Genomic DNA, 13,466 nt, shown 5'->3' with positions numbered 1-13,466 from the left:
TATCAGAGGTGTTTCCTGTCAATCCATTCCAGTAAACATTTAATACGTGACAAAGAATATATGTATGGTAGAGACTCTAAAACGTTATTTTATAAGCGGTGAGAAGGGAAAGCTAAAAAGAGGAAGAGGGTCCCATCCCTGCCTTTAACAGGTCTGCTGGTAAGAGAAGCCCAGGATGGCCAAAGCTTCCCAGTAAAGTGTGTCCTGGTGGCTCCCAGCACTCCCGGGCTCCTGAGGAGGGGTGGGAATCTCTCCAGCTGGGCCTGGGGGCCTGGGAGAGCCCGAGGGATGGGGTCTGTGGGGAGGAAACCGACCGTGAGGTCTCTGCGGTGGCGGCAGCCGGGCAAAGGAGGGTGACCTGACTCTCAGGGATCCTCCTCCCGCTTGGCTGCCTCTGAAATCCGGCCGTTTGGAAGAAGGATGAGGGTTTTGGCGGGTGTGCACGCCCCAGTGACTAAGGCGCTGGGGTCTTTCCGGATCTCGGTAGCTTCTGCGCTGTTAAACAGCCAGAAGACGGGCTACGGGCCGGGCGCTCCCGGCTTCGGATTTGGGTGGTGTGCGTCCAGCCTTCCGCCCACAGGCCTGAGCGCTCCGGCGGCCCCCGCGTGCCTCCCTGCACGGCGCCGGCGCCCATCAAATACCTCTGGGCTGAACCACGAATTGCTCAGCCAAGCCTTTGGGATCCGGGGACGCCCGGCCCAGGCCCGGTTCAACAAGTGTGGGCCGGGCCGCCCGTTCCCGCCCGGCGGCTCCGCGCCTCCTTGTGCGCCCCGGGCGCGCCAGGATGGCCCAGTTGGGCGAGTTTCATTTCATCACCCGCCAGGCGTGTGCGAGCGCCGGGTGCAAATAACGTTGCCCCCTCCCCTCCCCTCCCCTCCCCTGTTCCCTCCGAAACTCCCGCTTGCAAACGCTTGCACGCCCGGCCGGGAGGTCCGGGGCGGGGCGGAGGCCGGGCCGGCCGGGCCGTCGGATACTGGGTGCTGGGTGCCTTGCGCCCGCCCCCCGCCCCCGCTCGCTGCCCCGCCCTGCCCTGGCCGCCAGGCCACTTCCCCGGCAGCGGAATGGAAACCGGTTCGACAGGTAACAAATAGGTGGGTTGTCACCGTTATTTCCCAACGCATGCGCCATCACTCCCCGGGACACTCCAAGATAATTAGATCAGATCACCCCCCCATCCCCCGCCCCAGCCACCAACACACACCGCCGCGAGCCAATAAAGCGTGAACCCGTCCGTCCGGATCGTACTTTAAGACTTCCCGAGCGGCCGCGGGGGACGCCAGTCGAGCCGGGAGACGCTTACCTGCCGCACCCCGCGCCGCCCCGTGCACCTGGCTGCAAGGGACGGAGTTCGGAGGGAGGACGGCCACAGTTCCGCGGAGTTGGAACGTGGGGCGCTTTGGAGACCCCTTGCCTGAATTGTCCTCCCCCCCCCCCCGCCTCCAACCCAACCCAGCCGGGGAAAGGAGAGTCGGCCCCCGACTCGGGTCTCAGAAGCGGACGGTGCCGGGCGAGGAGGGTTCGAAAATGCCTCGCGCGTTCCTGGTGAAGAAGCCGTGCGTCTCCACGTGCAAGAGGAACTGGAGCGAGCTCCCGGACGAGGAGCGCGGCGAGATCTACGTGCCAGGTGAGGGGCCCGCTCCGCGCCCGGAGGCCCCCGGAGCCCCCCGTCAGCCCGCGAGCCCCGGATGGCCGCAGGAGGAGGCCGGCCGCGCCGGGGGCGGTTATGTGGAACCGGTCGGCAGGCGCTGGGATTTAATGTTTAAGCGGCGGCGGCCCCGTTAACCCGGGCGGTGGGGGGAGGGGACGGGAGGGCAGGGCAGGGCAGGGCTGTGCCGGCGACCGGAGGCTCCAGGTGGGGGTGGGCGCGGGGCTGGGGGCTGCAGGCCGCTCCGGCCCGAGGCGCGAGGGCCCGCGCGCCGGCACCCTCCTTCCACCGTCCCGAGCCGCGGCGCAGGGGAGGCAGCGGGGTGTGTCACCGCTCAGGCGACCCTCCACTCTCGCATCGTAAATCCAGAAAGCCGGGGCTTTTATGAGGCGGGAGGAGGGCACTGGAGCGATGCCACTTTGGGGGGGTGGGGCAGGGAAAAGCTTCGGCCGAGATTTCTGCTAACTGTAAGAGAAGATTCGGACTTGAAGCTGCTTTCAGAGATCGCTCTCCCCTTCCCCGGCAAAACTGGTGGCCAGAAGGTGCGGCTGAGGCTGCTGAGGGCCGGGCCGGCGCGGGGCGCAGGGACCCCCGAGTTTACTCCGGGCTCCCGGCCTGGCCCCGCGGAGCGCCCAGGCGGTGGGGAAGGCGCCGCGCTCGCCCTTAAGGAGAAGGTGGGATCAGTTCGCTCCTCTGTTAGAAGCGCTCTTTTTCCACCTTGCAGAGGACACACCAGTAAGAGGAAAGTGATTTTAAGGAGCCCACCCCACAGCCGGGGGCCGAGCCCCAGGGAAGCCGGTGTATCCGGTTTATTTTTGGAAGACGCCTTGACAGCGTCGAGTCAACTTTGAATGAGTAACTCCAGTTGTTTCTTGTTTCTCCCTCCGATGGCATCTTCCTCTCCAAGCCCTGAGAACACTGCGCCCTCCTTCTGTCCTGCCCCCTCCCCCAACAAAACCTCTGGTGGAGAGAAAGCGGTTTCCTTCCCGACTCCCCCTTCCCAGGCCTGGGGGCGGGGGTCTACACCGAACATCCTGCCCAGCGCCTCCGATGGCGGAGAGGTTGTAATTAACCAACCGACTTTGACCCTTGATCTGCCAAGAACCTTGGCACCGCCCCAGGCCTCCTGGGAGAGTGGTGAAATGGGGGTGGTAAGGGGCCTTGTGAGGGCTCTTGCCTCAGTTTCCCCCTTGAATAAGCTGTGGAGGACTGTGTGTGGAATGCTGAGGATTTTCTGGCCTGATGGGGCAGGGTCTGATGGTGGATGGGTCTGAAGGCTCAACCTTCTCTCGAGCCTATTGAGCCCCTTTTCTACATCATCCATCCTTAAAACAAGGAAATGTGCCAGAAGTCCCTGATGGCCCCAGGGGGAAAACTGAGGCAGAAAGGGAAGTGAGTTGCCTGGTCACATGAGGGGGATTAGGGTGGGCCCAGGATTCCATCTGTGGTTTCTTGCGTAGCCAAGTTCCCTGGCAGGCGGGCTGGTTTCCCACCTCCAGAAGGGCCGCTGGAGGGAGCCCACTTTCCTTGCCCCTCCTCCTCCCTGGCCAGTGTTTGACTTGCTGCTTAGCTGCTCCTTGGGATCTGATAAATTGAACTTGGACTGTGGTAAAGGTGAGCTGAGCCCTGAACTAGAAGTGGTGTGCTGTTGTTTTTAGTTTTATTTCACATCCCAATCAGTAACAGATCAAGTGTTGACTTTTACAAAGGACAAAGAAATTCCGTTTGTTCAAATCACTGACTTCCTTGCATTAATGATTTTCCCCACCGCAGTTTGGGGCAGCCTAGAGACCTGTGCCCTGGAGGGCGCTGGGGAGGGCTTCTGGGTGGTCTGTCCAGGTGAGCAGAGACGTGGGGGCAGCTCTGAAGGTCAGGCTGGATGGAGGGTGCGGTCCAAACTCAAGGGGGCGGGTAGGATTTGCCTGCATCTCTGGTAAGGGGAGGGTACCGTGGGATCAAGTAAAGGGGAGAGGTTAAAGCACCTAATTTTACCTCTCGAAGCCTTGGTTCTCCCTGGGGAGTTTTCCCACTGGTTTCGGAAGTGAGAAAGGGAATGTTCCTGGCCCACGCTCAGGCGCCTCATGTGGCCAGGCCATTCTATCACCAGCCAGCCATGACCCTGCTTCACAGACTCAAGGCATGGCACGGTGTGTGGAGCCACGCACTGACCCTGCTCCCACTGGGGGCACGGCGAGGGATGGCGAACGTGGAGGTGCTCTAATTCCGACCTTCCCATCAGGGCCCCGGAGGTTTCCCGACTGGAAACGCTGGGCCCAGCCTGGCAGCTCGTGTAGTCACACCAGCCCGTCCTCAAGGCAGGAGAGAATCTAGACGTTCCTGCTCCCAGCCTCACTCTCCTCCAAAACTGAGGGAAATTTTGGCAGTGGGCATGCGGGGCTGGAGGATGGCTCCGTTCACCCTGGAGAATTGAAAGAGTTAGTGGTTACGCGGCCACCTGGTGGGGCCCTGGGCCTGGGCCCCCTACCCCTCTGCCCCTCCTCTGGGCGTGCTGTTGGCCTTTGTCATGTCAGCATTGACCGTGGAGTGGCAGCCCCTTGAGGGTAGAGGCTGAAGGGGAGGCATTGGCTCCCTGGCTGGCGGAACAGGGATGACACCTGCTAATCCAGCCCCTGCCCAGAGGGAAGGGAAGGTGCTGGAGGAGAACCGAGCCTGGAAGCAGGAATGAAGAATTCCCGAACTGGATGCTGCCCAGGGGACTCCTCCAGGCCCTCAAGCACCCACACCTCCCAGCCTCCTCTGAAGTTGCTAGTCTGGCTCTGCAGTCTGTTCTGCTGGCTCGTCAGCAAAAGCACCACCCAGAGGGGGTGAGACTGTCCCAGCAACGGGAGATTGGCCTTGATGTTCACACAACAAGGCTCAACCTGGCTCGGCCGCTAGATGGTGTGGGAATGTGGGCAGCTTTCTTTCCAGGATGAGCTAGGAAGCCCTAGAAAGTCTTGGCCCTCCAAGTTCTGTGGCGGCAGGGAGACATTAGGCCTGGGACAATTGCTCTAATAATTCCTGGGAAGGGTTTGGCCATGTCGGAGATACTCGCCAGGCTCTCCAAGGCCGGGCTGGGAGATCAGGCAGCCAGGCAGGGGGTAAGGACAGAGGGATCTTGGGCCCAGGCTTGAGGGTCTCCTCCTGTCCTCCCTGGGTGCCTTCACCCAAGCCACTGAGCTGTTTGTTTCTCCAGTGTCCTAAGGCATCTGCCAGGCTGTTTGTCCCAGAAAGAGGAGCAGTGAGGCCGAGTTCCCTGCACGTGGGCATGAAGCCTGCCCGTTGTTGGTGGCAGGTTTCATTTCAATCTTGTCTATTTTCAACAAGTATTTCATGGAGCCCCTCAGGTAGGCCCAGGCCAGTGCCGATGGGAAAGGGGGAAGGAGGCAAAAGGAAGCCCGGGTCCCGGCTGTCCAGGGCCGTCCACCCTGGTGTGAGGGCCGAGTGCATGGTTTTAACTTCATTATGAAAAGTGGTTGGGAAGGAGGGAAAAGATATTGCCCAAGAGAAAAACTCTTGGCACTTCACAGACTGGAAACAAAAGGCTGAGAGACTGGCCCATTGTGTGTGCAGGGCTGCCCGCCTCTGCCAGTTGGCTGGCGTGGGCTTCCTTGCTAGCGCTGGCTAGCTGACCTGCAGGGGCAGCGGGGAGGGCCCAGGGGACCCCTGCCCTTCCCGATACGGGTACAAGGCTGCCTCAAGCCAGCCCGGGCCCCCACCTGCTGTCCTTCACCCGGTGTGGGCGGCAGGGAGACCCCGGAGGCCCTGCATCCTCACAGCTGCCTCAGGGTTCTCCCCGGAGAGCTGCCTGGCCCGGTGCTGCCCACTTTCTGGGCCTGTAGCTCTTGGGCCGCCATGGAGGGGACGTGCTGAGGGTCAGAGCGGAAGGACGGGAAGCTGCTGTGGACGCAGCCCCTTCATGCCTCCTTTTATGCTCTGGGCCCCTGACTGCCACAGCATCCAGGCCAGGCAAGTCTGGCCAAAAGGAAGGGGATCGGGGGCCCCCTGAGAGAGAGGGCCAGGCTGGCTTGGCCTTGCCACACTCCACAGCCGTGGGCAGGCAATGAGTAGCTGCTGCGGCCACCACCTTGCCAGAAACATCTAATTAGGGGACAGCAGCGCAAGCAGGGGCCCCTGCTTCCCAGTGCCACTCGGCAGGTGGGGCCGCTGATGAGCACTCCCAGCGTGCAGTGGGGCAGGAGGCAGGCAGGTTTGGGGGGCAGGTGAGGCGGGCATCCCCTCCCTGACTACCAGGTCGCTGCCCGTCCAGCCTCCCCTGCCCCTGGCTCAGGGTCACAGACTAGGCAAGCTCACGCCCTGTGCCCAGTTCCTCGGGGCCACCATCATTTCAAGGTCTGTGTGTAAGCGGGAGAGGCAGGCTTTGCAAAGAGGTTTCTTCCCAAACTGGCTTGGAGCCCAGTGGGACAACTCTTCAGCTGAAATCTGCCAGCCCTCACCTGCTGCCGCCGCCTCCTTCCGCTGCTCCGAGGTGGAGCAGCCGGGCTCCACTTCCGGGATCCCCATCACGCTCCCTGACGCTGCGAGGCTGAAGGCAGGGCATCCCGTAGGTCTCCAGCTGGCTGCAGAAATGGAAGTTCTCGTTCAGCATCGCACCCCCGGCTGAGATCTCCGGAGCTGGTCAACTGGCATCGAAGCTGCCAGCATGGACACCCCCCAGCCCCACCGCCCAGCCCCAGCCCCATGTGCAGACATGGCTCTCCCAGTGGGAAGACACAGCGTCCCCCGACCATGGGGGCCCCAAGCGTGGGGCCTGAGACACGGCACCAGGCCAGGGCCAGGCGTGAGTGAATCAACTTCCAGAATGAGGTGGCTCATTAAAGTCACCCGGACAGACGGACGCCAGTGCCAGCAGAACGGGTTCTGGGTGGCGGGCAGGCGCATTCTTCTCTTGTCAGACCTTTGTTGTGTTTTGAGGGGGCGAGAGCTGGGGCCTCTCCTGAAACTTTGGCGCGTTCGTCTTCCCCTTCCTGCGTGATTCTGCGACTCCTGCCTGCCCCACAACCCTGTCCCCCTGGGTATCTAGGTGTGTGTGTGGGGGTCCTCGCCCTGCTCTGTCACAGCGGTCGGGGAGGGCACGGGTGACATCCTAAAGCAGCCTCTGAAGTCACTCTCTCCTGAGCTTACTCATCCTTTCTTTCTGAGGAGCCTCTTGGGTTTTCCTTCTGAAGTTTGGAGAATGTTCCTTGCTGACAGGTTTCGTGTAAACTTAGGCATTTCAGAAGAAAAGTAACCAACTAAATTGAAAAATCAGATCGTCGGCCCCAGCTCTGTCGGCTCTGGGACTTGTCCCCTCTGTGTTACTCAAAAGAGCTCTTTTCCCCCATCACTCGTCGGGACTAGGGCTTTGTCTCTGAAGCCAGCCTTCCCTGGGCCCGCTGAGTGTGAGGTGTCTGCCAGGGGAGCGGCTGCGTCCTAGGGTGCCAGGTATCGGGGCACCCGCCGAGGGAGCCCAGCCCTCCCCGCCGCAGCCAGCGGTCCCTGGCAGGGAGCCGGTTGCGCAAGCGCTGGGCAGGCCGCCAGGGCACAGTTAGGCGTCCACCTGCTGCTCCCTGACCTCCTCCCTGCTCCGCCCACCCAGCCTGTTTGCCTGCGGAGCAGGGCCCAGCCCTGTCAGGGAACCTGGAGCCCAGCTGGGGGCCTCTGACTCCCACCCACCCCTCCAAGGCCAGCTGCTAAATCTGCCTGGTGGAGGGGCCCGGAGAGGCGAAGACCCCCAGGGACTCTCCCAGGGTGAGGATGAATCTCAGTGAACTGTCCCTGGGGCCCGGGCCCAGCAGGGGTGCCCTCTGCCCTGCAGGAGCAGGAACGGGGCCTGGAATCCAGGGGGACTGGCCCAGGTGGAGCAGGAGACGACTCCGGAGGGGTAATTGGCAGGGCAGGTTCGGTCCTCCCAGTTCCGCTAAGACACACATTACTCAGTGGGCAGGCCTGTGGGCCGTGGTGCTTGGCTGGCGTCACCTGTAATTACCTTAATGGGGCAGGAGGGAAGTGCAGCGTGCGGTGGGTTGGGGCCGCATGCCTGGGGAGGGAGGGGCGGAGGCTCCGGGGTGCAGGCCGGGACCCCACTGGGACCCCACTGGCTCCTGGCTCCACCCCAGCCCCTCACCTGGTGTCCTCTCTCCGCAGTCAGCCTGGGCTTCTGCCCGCCACAGCCCTACCAGGAGCCTGAGCCGTCGGTGGCCGAACCCCCCTCTTGCCCTCTGGCCTTGGACATGAGCCTTCGGGACCCCAGCTACAGCGTGGCCCCGGGGCCCTGTGTGGTGGCTCAGCTGCCCTCTGAAGACATGGGCCGCTTGGCAGACCCCCAGGGCCGAGACCATAGCTTCCTGCGCACCAAGATGAAGGTAACTCCCCCTTGCGCCAAGGACAGGGGTGCGGGTCCAGCCATGAGTTGGGGCATGAATGTGTCCAAGGGAGGGACGGACCCAGGCCTGGGGAGGGAGTCTGCAGAGAACGAACCTAGCTGGAGCCCAGATGTGGAGACAAGGAGAGGAGTCGGTCCAAGTGAGAAGAGCTTATGCTGGGAGGAAGCAACGGGTTCAAACGGAATTCGACCCCCTGGATCCACGTCTGGGGTTGCTTAGTTTAGTTTCTGGCCACAAGAGGCCAGGGAAGCCACAGGACAGGCCCCTCGTCACACAGAGGCCCCAGGACAGAGGCGAGTGTGAGCCCCTCTCAGCACCATCCGGAGGGTCCTGTCCATGCTGCCGTGGAATGTGCTCTGGTGCAGGCACGGTGGTTAACCGCTCCCCAGGGTGCGTGCCCGGCAAGCGCCACCTCGCCCAGATCAGCCATTTCAGCCCCTCCATCAGGATCCGTGGCCTTCCATCCAGGGCAGGGCTGGGCCCAGCAACCCCACTGCGTTCAGGAGTCTGTGACACGGCGGAAATGCTCCAGCCTTCTAGAAAAGCACAGACAGCAGGGCCGTCCCTGGCTGGGTCTGTGCTCCTGAATGCTCCAGGATCTAGACGCTTCTGCCAGCCAAGTTCTAGTGGAAGGGTTTTCAGAGGGCCACCCTATGTGCCAAAAGATTGGGAAAATGCTGGCAGTGGGGGTGGAATGCTGTTCTTCCTTCTGCCCCCTGCGGAGGCCGAACGGTGCGTGGTGACAGAGGGAATGAGGGCACGGGGTGCTGGTGGTTGGCCCGAGAGCCGGCCCTGGGCTCCCCGCTACTCACAGAGCCCCTAACCCCACCGCCCTTCCTCCCACCCCTGGAGCCCCTGGGCGCAGGGAGGGCCTGGGCCCAGCCAGAGGACAGAGGGAGCAGGACAGCAGATGTGCCAGAGAATGCAGACCCAACCCCAAAAGGTCTTGATCAACTGGCAGCCAGGGACATCTACCCCGGTGCCAAAAAGCCAGCTTCCCAGAACCAGAAGGAGTGAGGGGTGGCGTGAGGGTGTGCACTGAATGCCAGGGGAGTTGCCGGTGACAAAGCCCAAGCAGCCTCCGGAATGTGCCAGAAGTAGAGCATCGAGCCTCATGTCACCCCGTGCTGTGCTGGCCAGAAGCACCTGCAGAATTGCTGCAACTCCTTGGGGCAGCGTGCTTTAAAGGATGTAAAGTGGACTAGGGATTCCTCAAAATAATCCAGGGCAGGGGGCAGGGAGTTGGGGGGAGAGAGGGGAGAGGCAGAGGCGGAGCTAGTATGGCCCTGAGTAGCAGGGCACGGGGATTTGTGATACTGGTCTCTACTTTTGTATATGTTTGATATTTTCTATAATTTTAAAAAAATGAAAGAGAGTGAAAGACAAGAGGGTCACAGGTAACCAAGGGATCCAAACCACCCATGTCAGGCCTGCTCCCACGAGTGAGCAGAAAGCACAGAAGCAGGTTTGGCTCAGTCTAGGGGAGAACTTTCTAAGAGCTGGAGCTGCCTGACGATGCAGCGGGCCGTTTCCGTAGATGATTTGGGTTATGCTCCCCCTGTTTAGAGACGATGAAGTACAGGCGGGCGGGACCCTCACAGGGATGCTCCGGAAGCCAGCAGGGGGCTGGGGCAGGTGACCCAAAGGTCCCTTGCAGGCCTGACCTGGCCGAGCCGCGGGGACAGCTGACCCGGCAGTGTGGCCTCAGGATGTCCCCCGGGGCTGGGGCTGCTACTGGTGCCCCGAGAACCTGCTGACCTGGGTGCCCATCTCAGACGCCTCCCTCGCCCACAGGTGACCCTGGGGGACGGCCCCAGTGGCGACCTCTTCACCTGCCCCATCTGCCAGAAGGCCTTCACCTACCAGCGAATGCTGAACCGCCACATGAAGTGCCACAATGACGTCAAGAGGCATCTCTGCACCTACTGCGGGAAGGGCTTCAATGACACCTTCGACCTCAAGAGACACGTCCGCACCCACACTGGTAAGGGGCCCGCGGTCGGGCCCTGAAACCCCGGCTCCCCTTCAGGCACAGGCAGGCTCGGGGCAGGATTTTCCTCAGATCATCAGTTAGGACTTTTGGGTTGGGATCGAGTATGGGGCAGGGCCCTGTCGTCTCTCCTTTCTGGAGCCAGGTTCCTGTCCTTTTTGTGTCTGGAAGCGGGCTGGCAGACTCTGAGGGGGCAAGATTTGGGGAGCTGCTGCCTCCGCCCCTCCATGACCTGGGCCTCCCCCCACCCCGACACACACAGGCGTGCGCCCCTACAAATGCAGCCTGTGCGACAAGGCCTTCACGCAGCGCTGCTCCCTGGAGTCTCACCTCAAGAAGATCCACGGCGTGCAGCAGAAGTACGCCTACAAGGAGCGCCGGGCCAAGCTGTACGTGTGCGAGGAGTGCGGCTGCACGTCTGAGAGCCAGGAGGGCCACATCCTGCACCTGAAGGAGCAGCACCCTGACAGCCCGCTGCTGCGCAAGACGTCCAAGAAGGTGGCCGCGGCCCTGCAGAGCACGGTCACCTCCCTGCTGCAGGGCGGCCCCCGCCTCTGAGCCGCCCGCCAGGGACGTCGGGCCCCTGCGTGGACCTGGGAGGACGCGTGTACCGACGTGCCCCCAGTGGAAGCAGCAGGCCCAGGGGGCGGGCACCATGTCCCCCAGGAGTGGGACTGCCCTCCCTGGGTGGTGGCGTCCAGGGCACCAGAAAAGGGCAACCCCCGCCCATGGCTGAGGCGGGGCGCTGGCGACGGCCAACGGCCACCGCGCGGACGCTCAGGGCTGCCGGGAGGCTCGGCCCTTCCGACAGGGAAACGCATGCGCCCGCACACAGCTTTGGATATGGGTGTGTGCACGCGTGTGCACGTGTGGTGCCCAGGAGGTCTTTCCACGGATCACCTCATTCTTCAGAAATCAACTACAAGGTGCCAAGGAGGTTGTATTTCCTTTTTTAAAGATGACAAATGTACAGATATTAATATATTTTTAGTGCCTATGGCAACTGTTTTTAAAGAGGGAAGGAGCTGGCTTTTCTCCGTCCCCACGTGGTTCTATTTATCCTGGACATTTCACACCTCCTCCGCGCCTTGGCCCAGTCCTCGCATCTCCCAATATGTTTAACCTTAGACCAGCCCCGGTGTCTGCCCGGGCAGCACAGGGGCCTCTCCTTCTTCCCTCCCCCATGGCTCTGCCCCCTCCCCGGCCATTGGAGGACAGCCTCCAGGTCACTCTGCCGTCAGAGGAACTCACCCTTCCCAGAGGCCGAGGGTTGGTCCAGCTTTAATGGTGAGCACAGTGGGCTGCTGAGCCTTGGATGGGGCCACACCGGAAGGCCTGCTCTTTGCCTGGTTGGGCCAAAAACCCTGGGACAGAGGCAAAAAAATTGGGACAGAATAACAACCCAAACACCATCAGAAACCTCTAGAGGAAGAAAAGTGTTGGATGGTTAACAAATTATAGTTTAGCCTTTTTTCTGGCTGTTTTGCAAACGGCCAGGCCCAGGATTTGAGTGCCTGCGGTTTCGAGCACCAGCCCTGGGCTGCTGGGCTTGGGTGGGCTGCCTCTGGGTAAAAGGAAAGTCATCACACTTGGCAACTCTGTCTCAGCACTCTGGGTCTGTGTTGCGGCGGGCAGGGGCCAGAGGCCACCCCTGAGCAGAACCGGCCTGGGGTCCCTGCCCAAAAGACCCACGTCCAGTGTCCAGCAAGGCCGGGCCCCAGGAAAGGAAGGAGCCTTCTCCCCACTTCCTTCGCCCGCCATCTGCTCCTGAACTGTGTACAGCCTGCATCTGAAGACTCTTGTTTATTTTACTTTATTATTATTATTATTATTTGCAAGTGTCTGGAAAATGCTGTATTCTGGAAGTTATAAAATAACATGATCTGGAAGCTCTGTTTTTGTTTACATGTCTGGATGCCTGGTTTGTTGTCCACCGGAGTGGGGCATAAGAGACTGTGTTGTCTGTTTTATTTTATTACTTTTCCCCAATTATTAAAATCAGAGAACTATCTTTTGCTGGTTTTCTGTTTTGTTTTGTTTTGTTTTGTTTCAGGTCTTGGAGGCCTCTTTCTTTCCCCTGGAGGGCAATCAATCAAAACAAATGATCAATTCCATTCAAAGCTTTACCCCTTTAGCAGTGGGCCTGGGGTAAAGACGGGCGCCTGACCCAGAGGATAAAGGGGCCTGTGCAGGGTCTGGGGCCAGGGGCCAGGGGCCAGGTGCGCAGGGGCCTCCCCAGTCTGTCCCTCACCTGCCTGAGGCCCCTGCAGCCCCTGCCTTCCGACAGAGGCCCACAGCAGGCTGGTACACTGGCTCCCCCCATCCTCCATCCACCCTCTGGGGTGCGTGCTGATGTTGCCACCTGGCAGCAAGAACTTGGATAACTGGCCTAAAGTCCCACAGCTGACAAGGGGTGGAGCCCGCACAAAACCAGGCCCCTGATTCTGGTCTGTGCTGTGGCACCACCACGCTGCCTCGTGGGGGCCAGGAGAGGACTTAGCTGGGAAGCTCCAAGAAACTTAGAGACTGCCTGGTCTCCCCCATCACCTCCCCGGGCCAGAGCCCCAGGTGAGGGATCTTCCACCGCACCCAGCTAGGTGGAGGAGGAGGGCCCCCAGGCCTCTGCCATCGGATTACCTTCTGGGAGGTGGGAGAAAGGCAGGTGCTGACCTTCTCTGAGACTCCCCAGGGGAAGCCCAGAGGATTGGAAAGGGCCTGTAACCCTCCCGAAGTCTCCAAGCCTGGAGAACCTCTCATCTCTAGAAGCCTCCCAATGTGAAGTTCCCACCGAATGCCATGTTAAGGTGCCCCAAGGTCAGCAGAGCCCGTTGTTGGGAACTCAGATGACGGACTGCCACATCTGCTTTAGGAGGAGGCGTGACGGACTCCCAGGAAACCAGGGATGGGTGGGGGCGGAAGGCTCCTGAGCTCCATCGGAGCCTTTGCTCTCTCTCCTGCAGGGTCTGGCCAGTCACATCCTCAGGGCCTAGAATGCTCTCCAGACTCAGTAGGATGCTGTGGGAGAAACGAGAAGCACAGAGGGCTCTCGGCTGACTGGGAGATGAGGCCCAAGTGAAGGAGAGAGATCAAGACATGTCAGTCGATAAGGACTCATGGGGTGGCCAGACACAAATGCCACCGACCCACAGAAGGGAGTGTTCTGCAGCGAATGCTTCCTGGAGGAGGCTGGCCTCAAGGAGGCTGCAAGAACTGAGAATCCTGAGGGCAGAAGAGGAGGGAGGGTGTTTCAGAGGGAAGGATCGACGACTCAGAGGAGGGAAGCAGTGTGGCACATGGGGGGCGAGCAGAGGGTCTCAGCGTTAGACCAACAACCTGGGTGAGAACATCACTGTTGCTTTCTTCGTTCACTGAAAACAAAGGCTTTTTAGAAGACGGAACAAAATTCTGAGAGGTAGGAAAGTTTGGGACTTAGCAAGACAACCTG

The 13,466-nt window shown here is 61.0% G+C and overlaps 2 protein-coding genes across 13 annotated transcripts in view; one reads left to right on the top strand and one right to left on the bottom strand.

Moving 5' to 3' along the window:
• Positions 1-1,290: 1,290 nt before the first annotated feature.
• On the top strand, positions 1,291-12,030 carry OVOL1 (ovo like transcriptional repressor 1). Of its 4 annotated transcripts, none has more exons than XM_037838417.1 (4): positions 1,291-1,624; positions 7,793-8,010; positions 9,826-10,015; positions 10,284-12,030. In XM_037838417.1, the coding sequence occupies exons 1-4, from the start codon at positions 1,525-1,527 to the stop codon at positions 10,577-10,579; spliced, it is 804 nt and encodes a 267-aa protein (XP_037694345.1). In that variant the 5' UTR covers positions 1,291-1,524; the 3' UTR covers positions 10,580-12,030. The 4 variants fall into 4 exon arrangements, with proteins under 4 accessions (XP_037694345.1, XP_037694349.1, XP_037694347.1 ...); XM_037838421.1 differs by having other exon boundaries at positions 1,507-1,624; positions 7,797-8,010; XM_037838419.1 differs by lacking the exon at positions 1,291-1,624 and adding an exon at positions 6,964-7,396.
• The window catches only part of LOC119535985, a 98,068-nt gene continuing 87,893 nt past the window's right edge, over positions 3,292-13,466 (bottom strand). For 2 of the 9 annotated variants that reach the window (XM_037838406.1, XM_037838414.1), the window contains 6 exons: positions 11,273-11,385; positions 10,352-10,968; positions 9,895-10,206; positions 8,126-8,682; positions 6,103-6,225; positions 3,292-4,064 (listed from right to left, as the gene is read on the bottom strand). The gene's annotated coding sequence lies outside the window, so the exon portion shown is untranslated. The remainder of the gene's footprint in view (positions 4,065-6,102; positions 6,226-8,125; positions 8,683-9,894; positions 10,207-10,351; positions 10,969-11,272; positions 11,386-13,466) is intronic. The other 7 variants (XM_037838409.1, XM_037838411.1, XM_037838412.1 and 4 more) reach the window with 7 other exon arrangements.

This window comes from Choloepus didactylus, chromosome 6 (genome assembly GCF_015220235.1).
Source record: "Choloepus didactylus isolate mChoDid1 chromosome 6, mChoDid1.pri, whole genome shotgun sequence".
In the NCBI taxonomy this organism is placed as follows: domain Eukaryota; kingdom Metazoa; phylum Chordata; class Mammalia; order Pilosa; family Megalonychidae; genus Choloepus; species Choloepus didactylus.
This window is presented reverse-complemented; position numbering and strand designations above follow the sequence as displayed.

Coding starts and splice junctions, on each gene's coding strand:
- OVOL1 (XM_037838417.1), top strand. CDS start 1,525: ATGCCTCGCGCGTTCCTGGTGAAGAAGCCGTGCGTCTCCACGTGCAAG. Junction 1,625..7,792: donor CGGCGAGATCTACGTGCCAG/GTGAGGGGCCCG, acceptor CTCTCTCCGCAG/TCAGCCTGGGCTTCTGCCCG. Junction 8,011..9,825: donor TCCTGCGCACCAAGATGAAG/GTAACTCCCCCT, acceptor CCTCGCCCACAG/GTGACCCTGGGGGACGGCCC.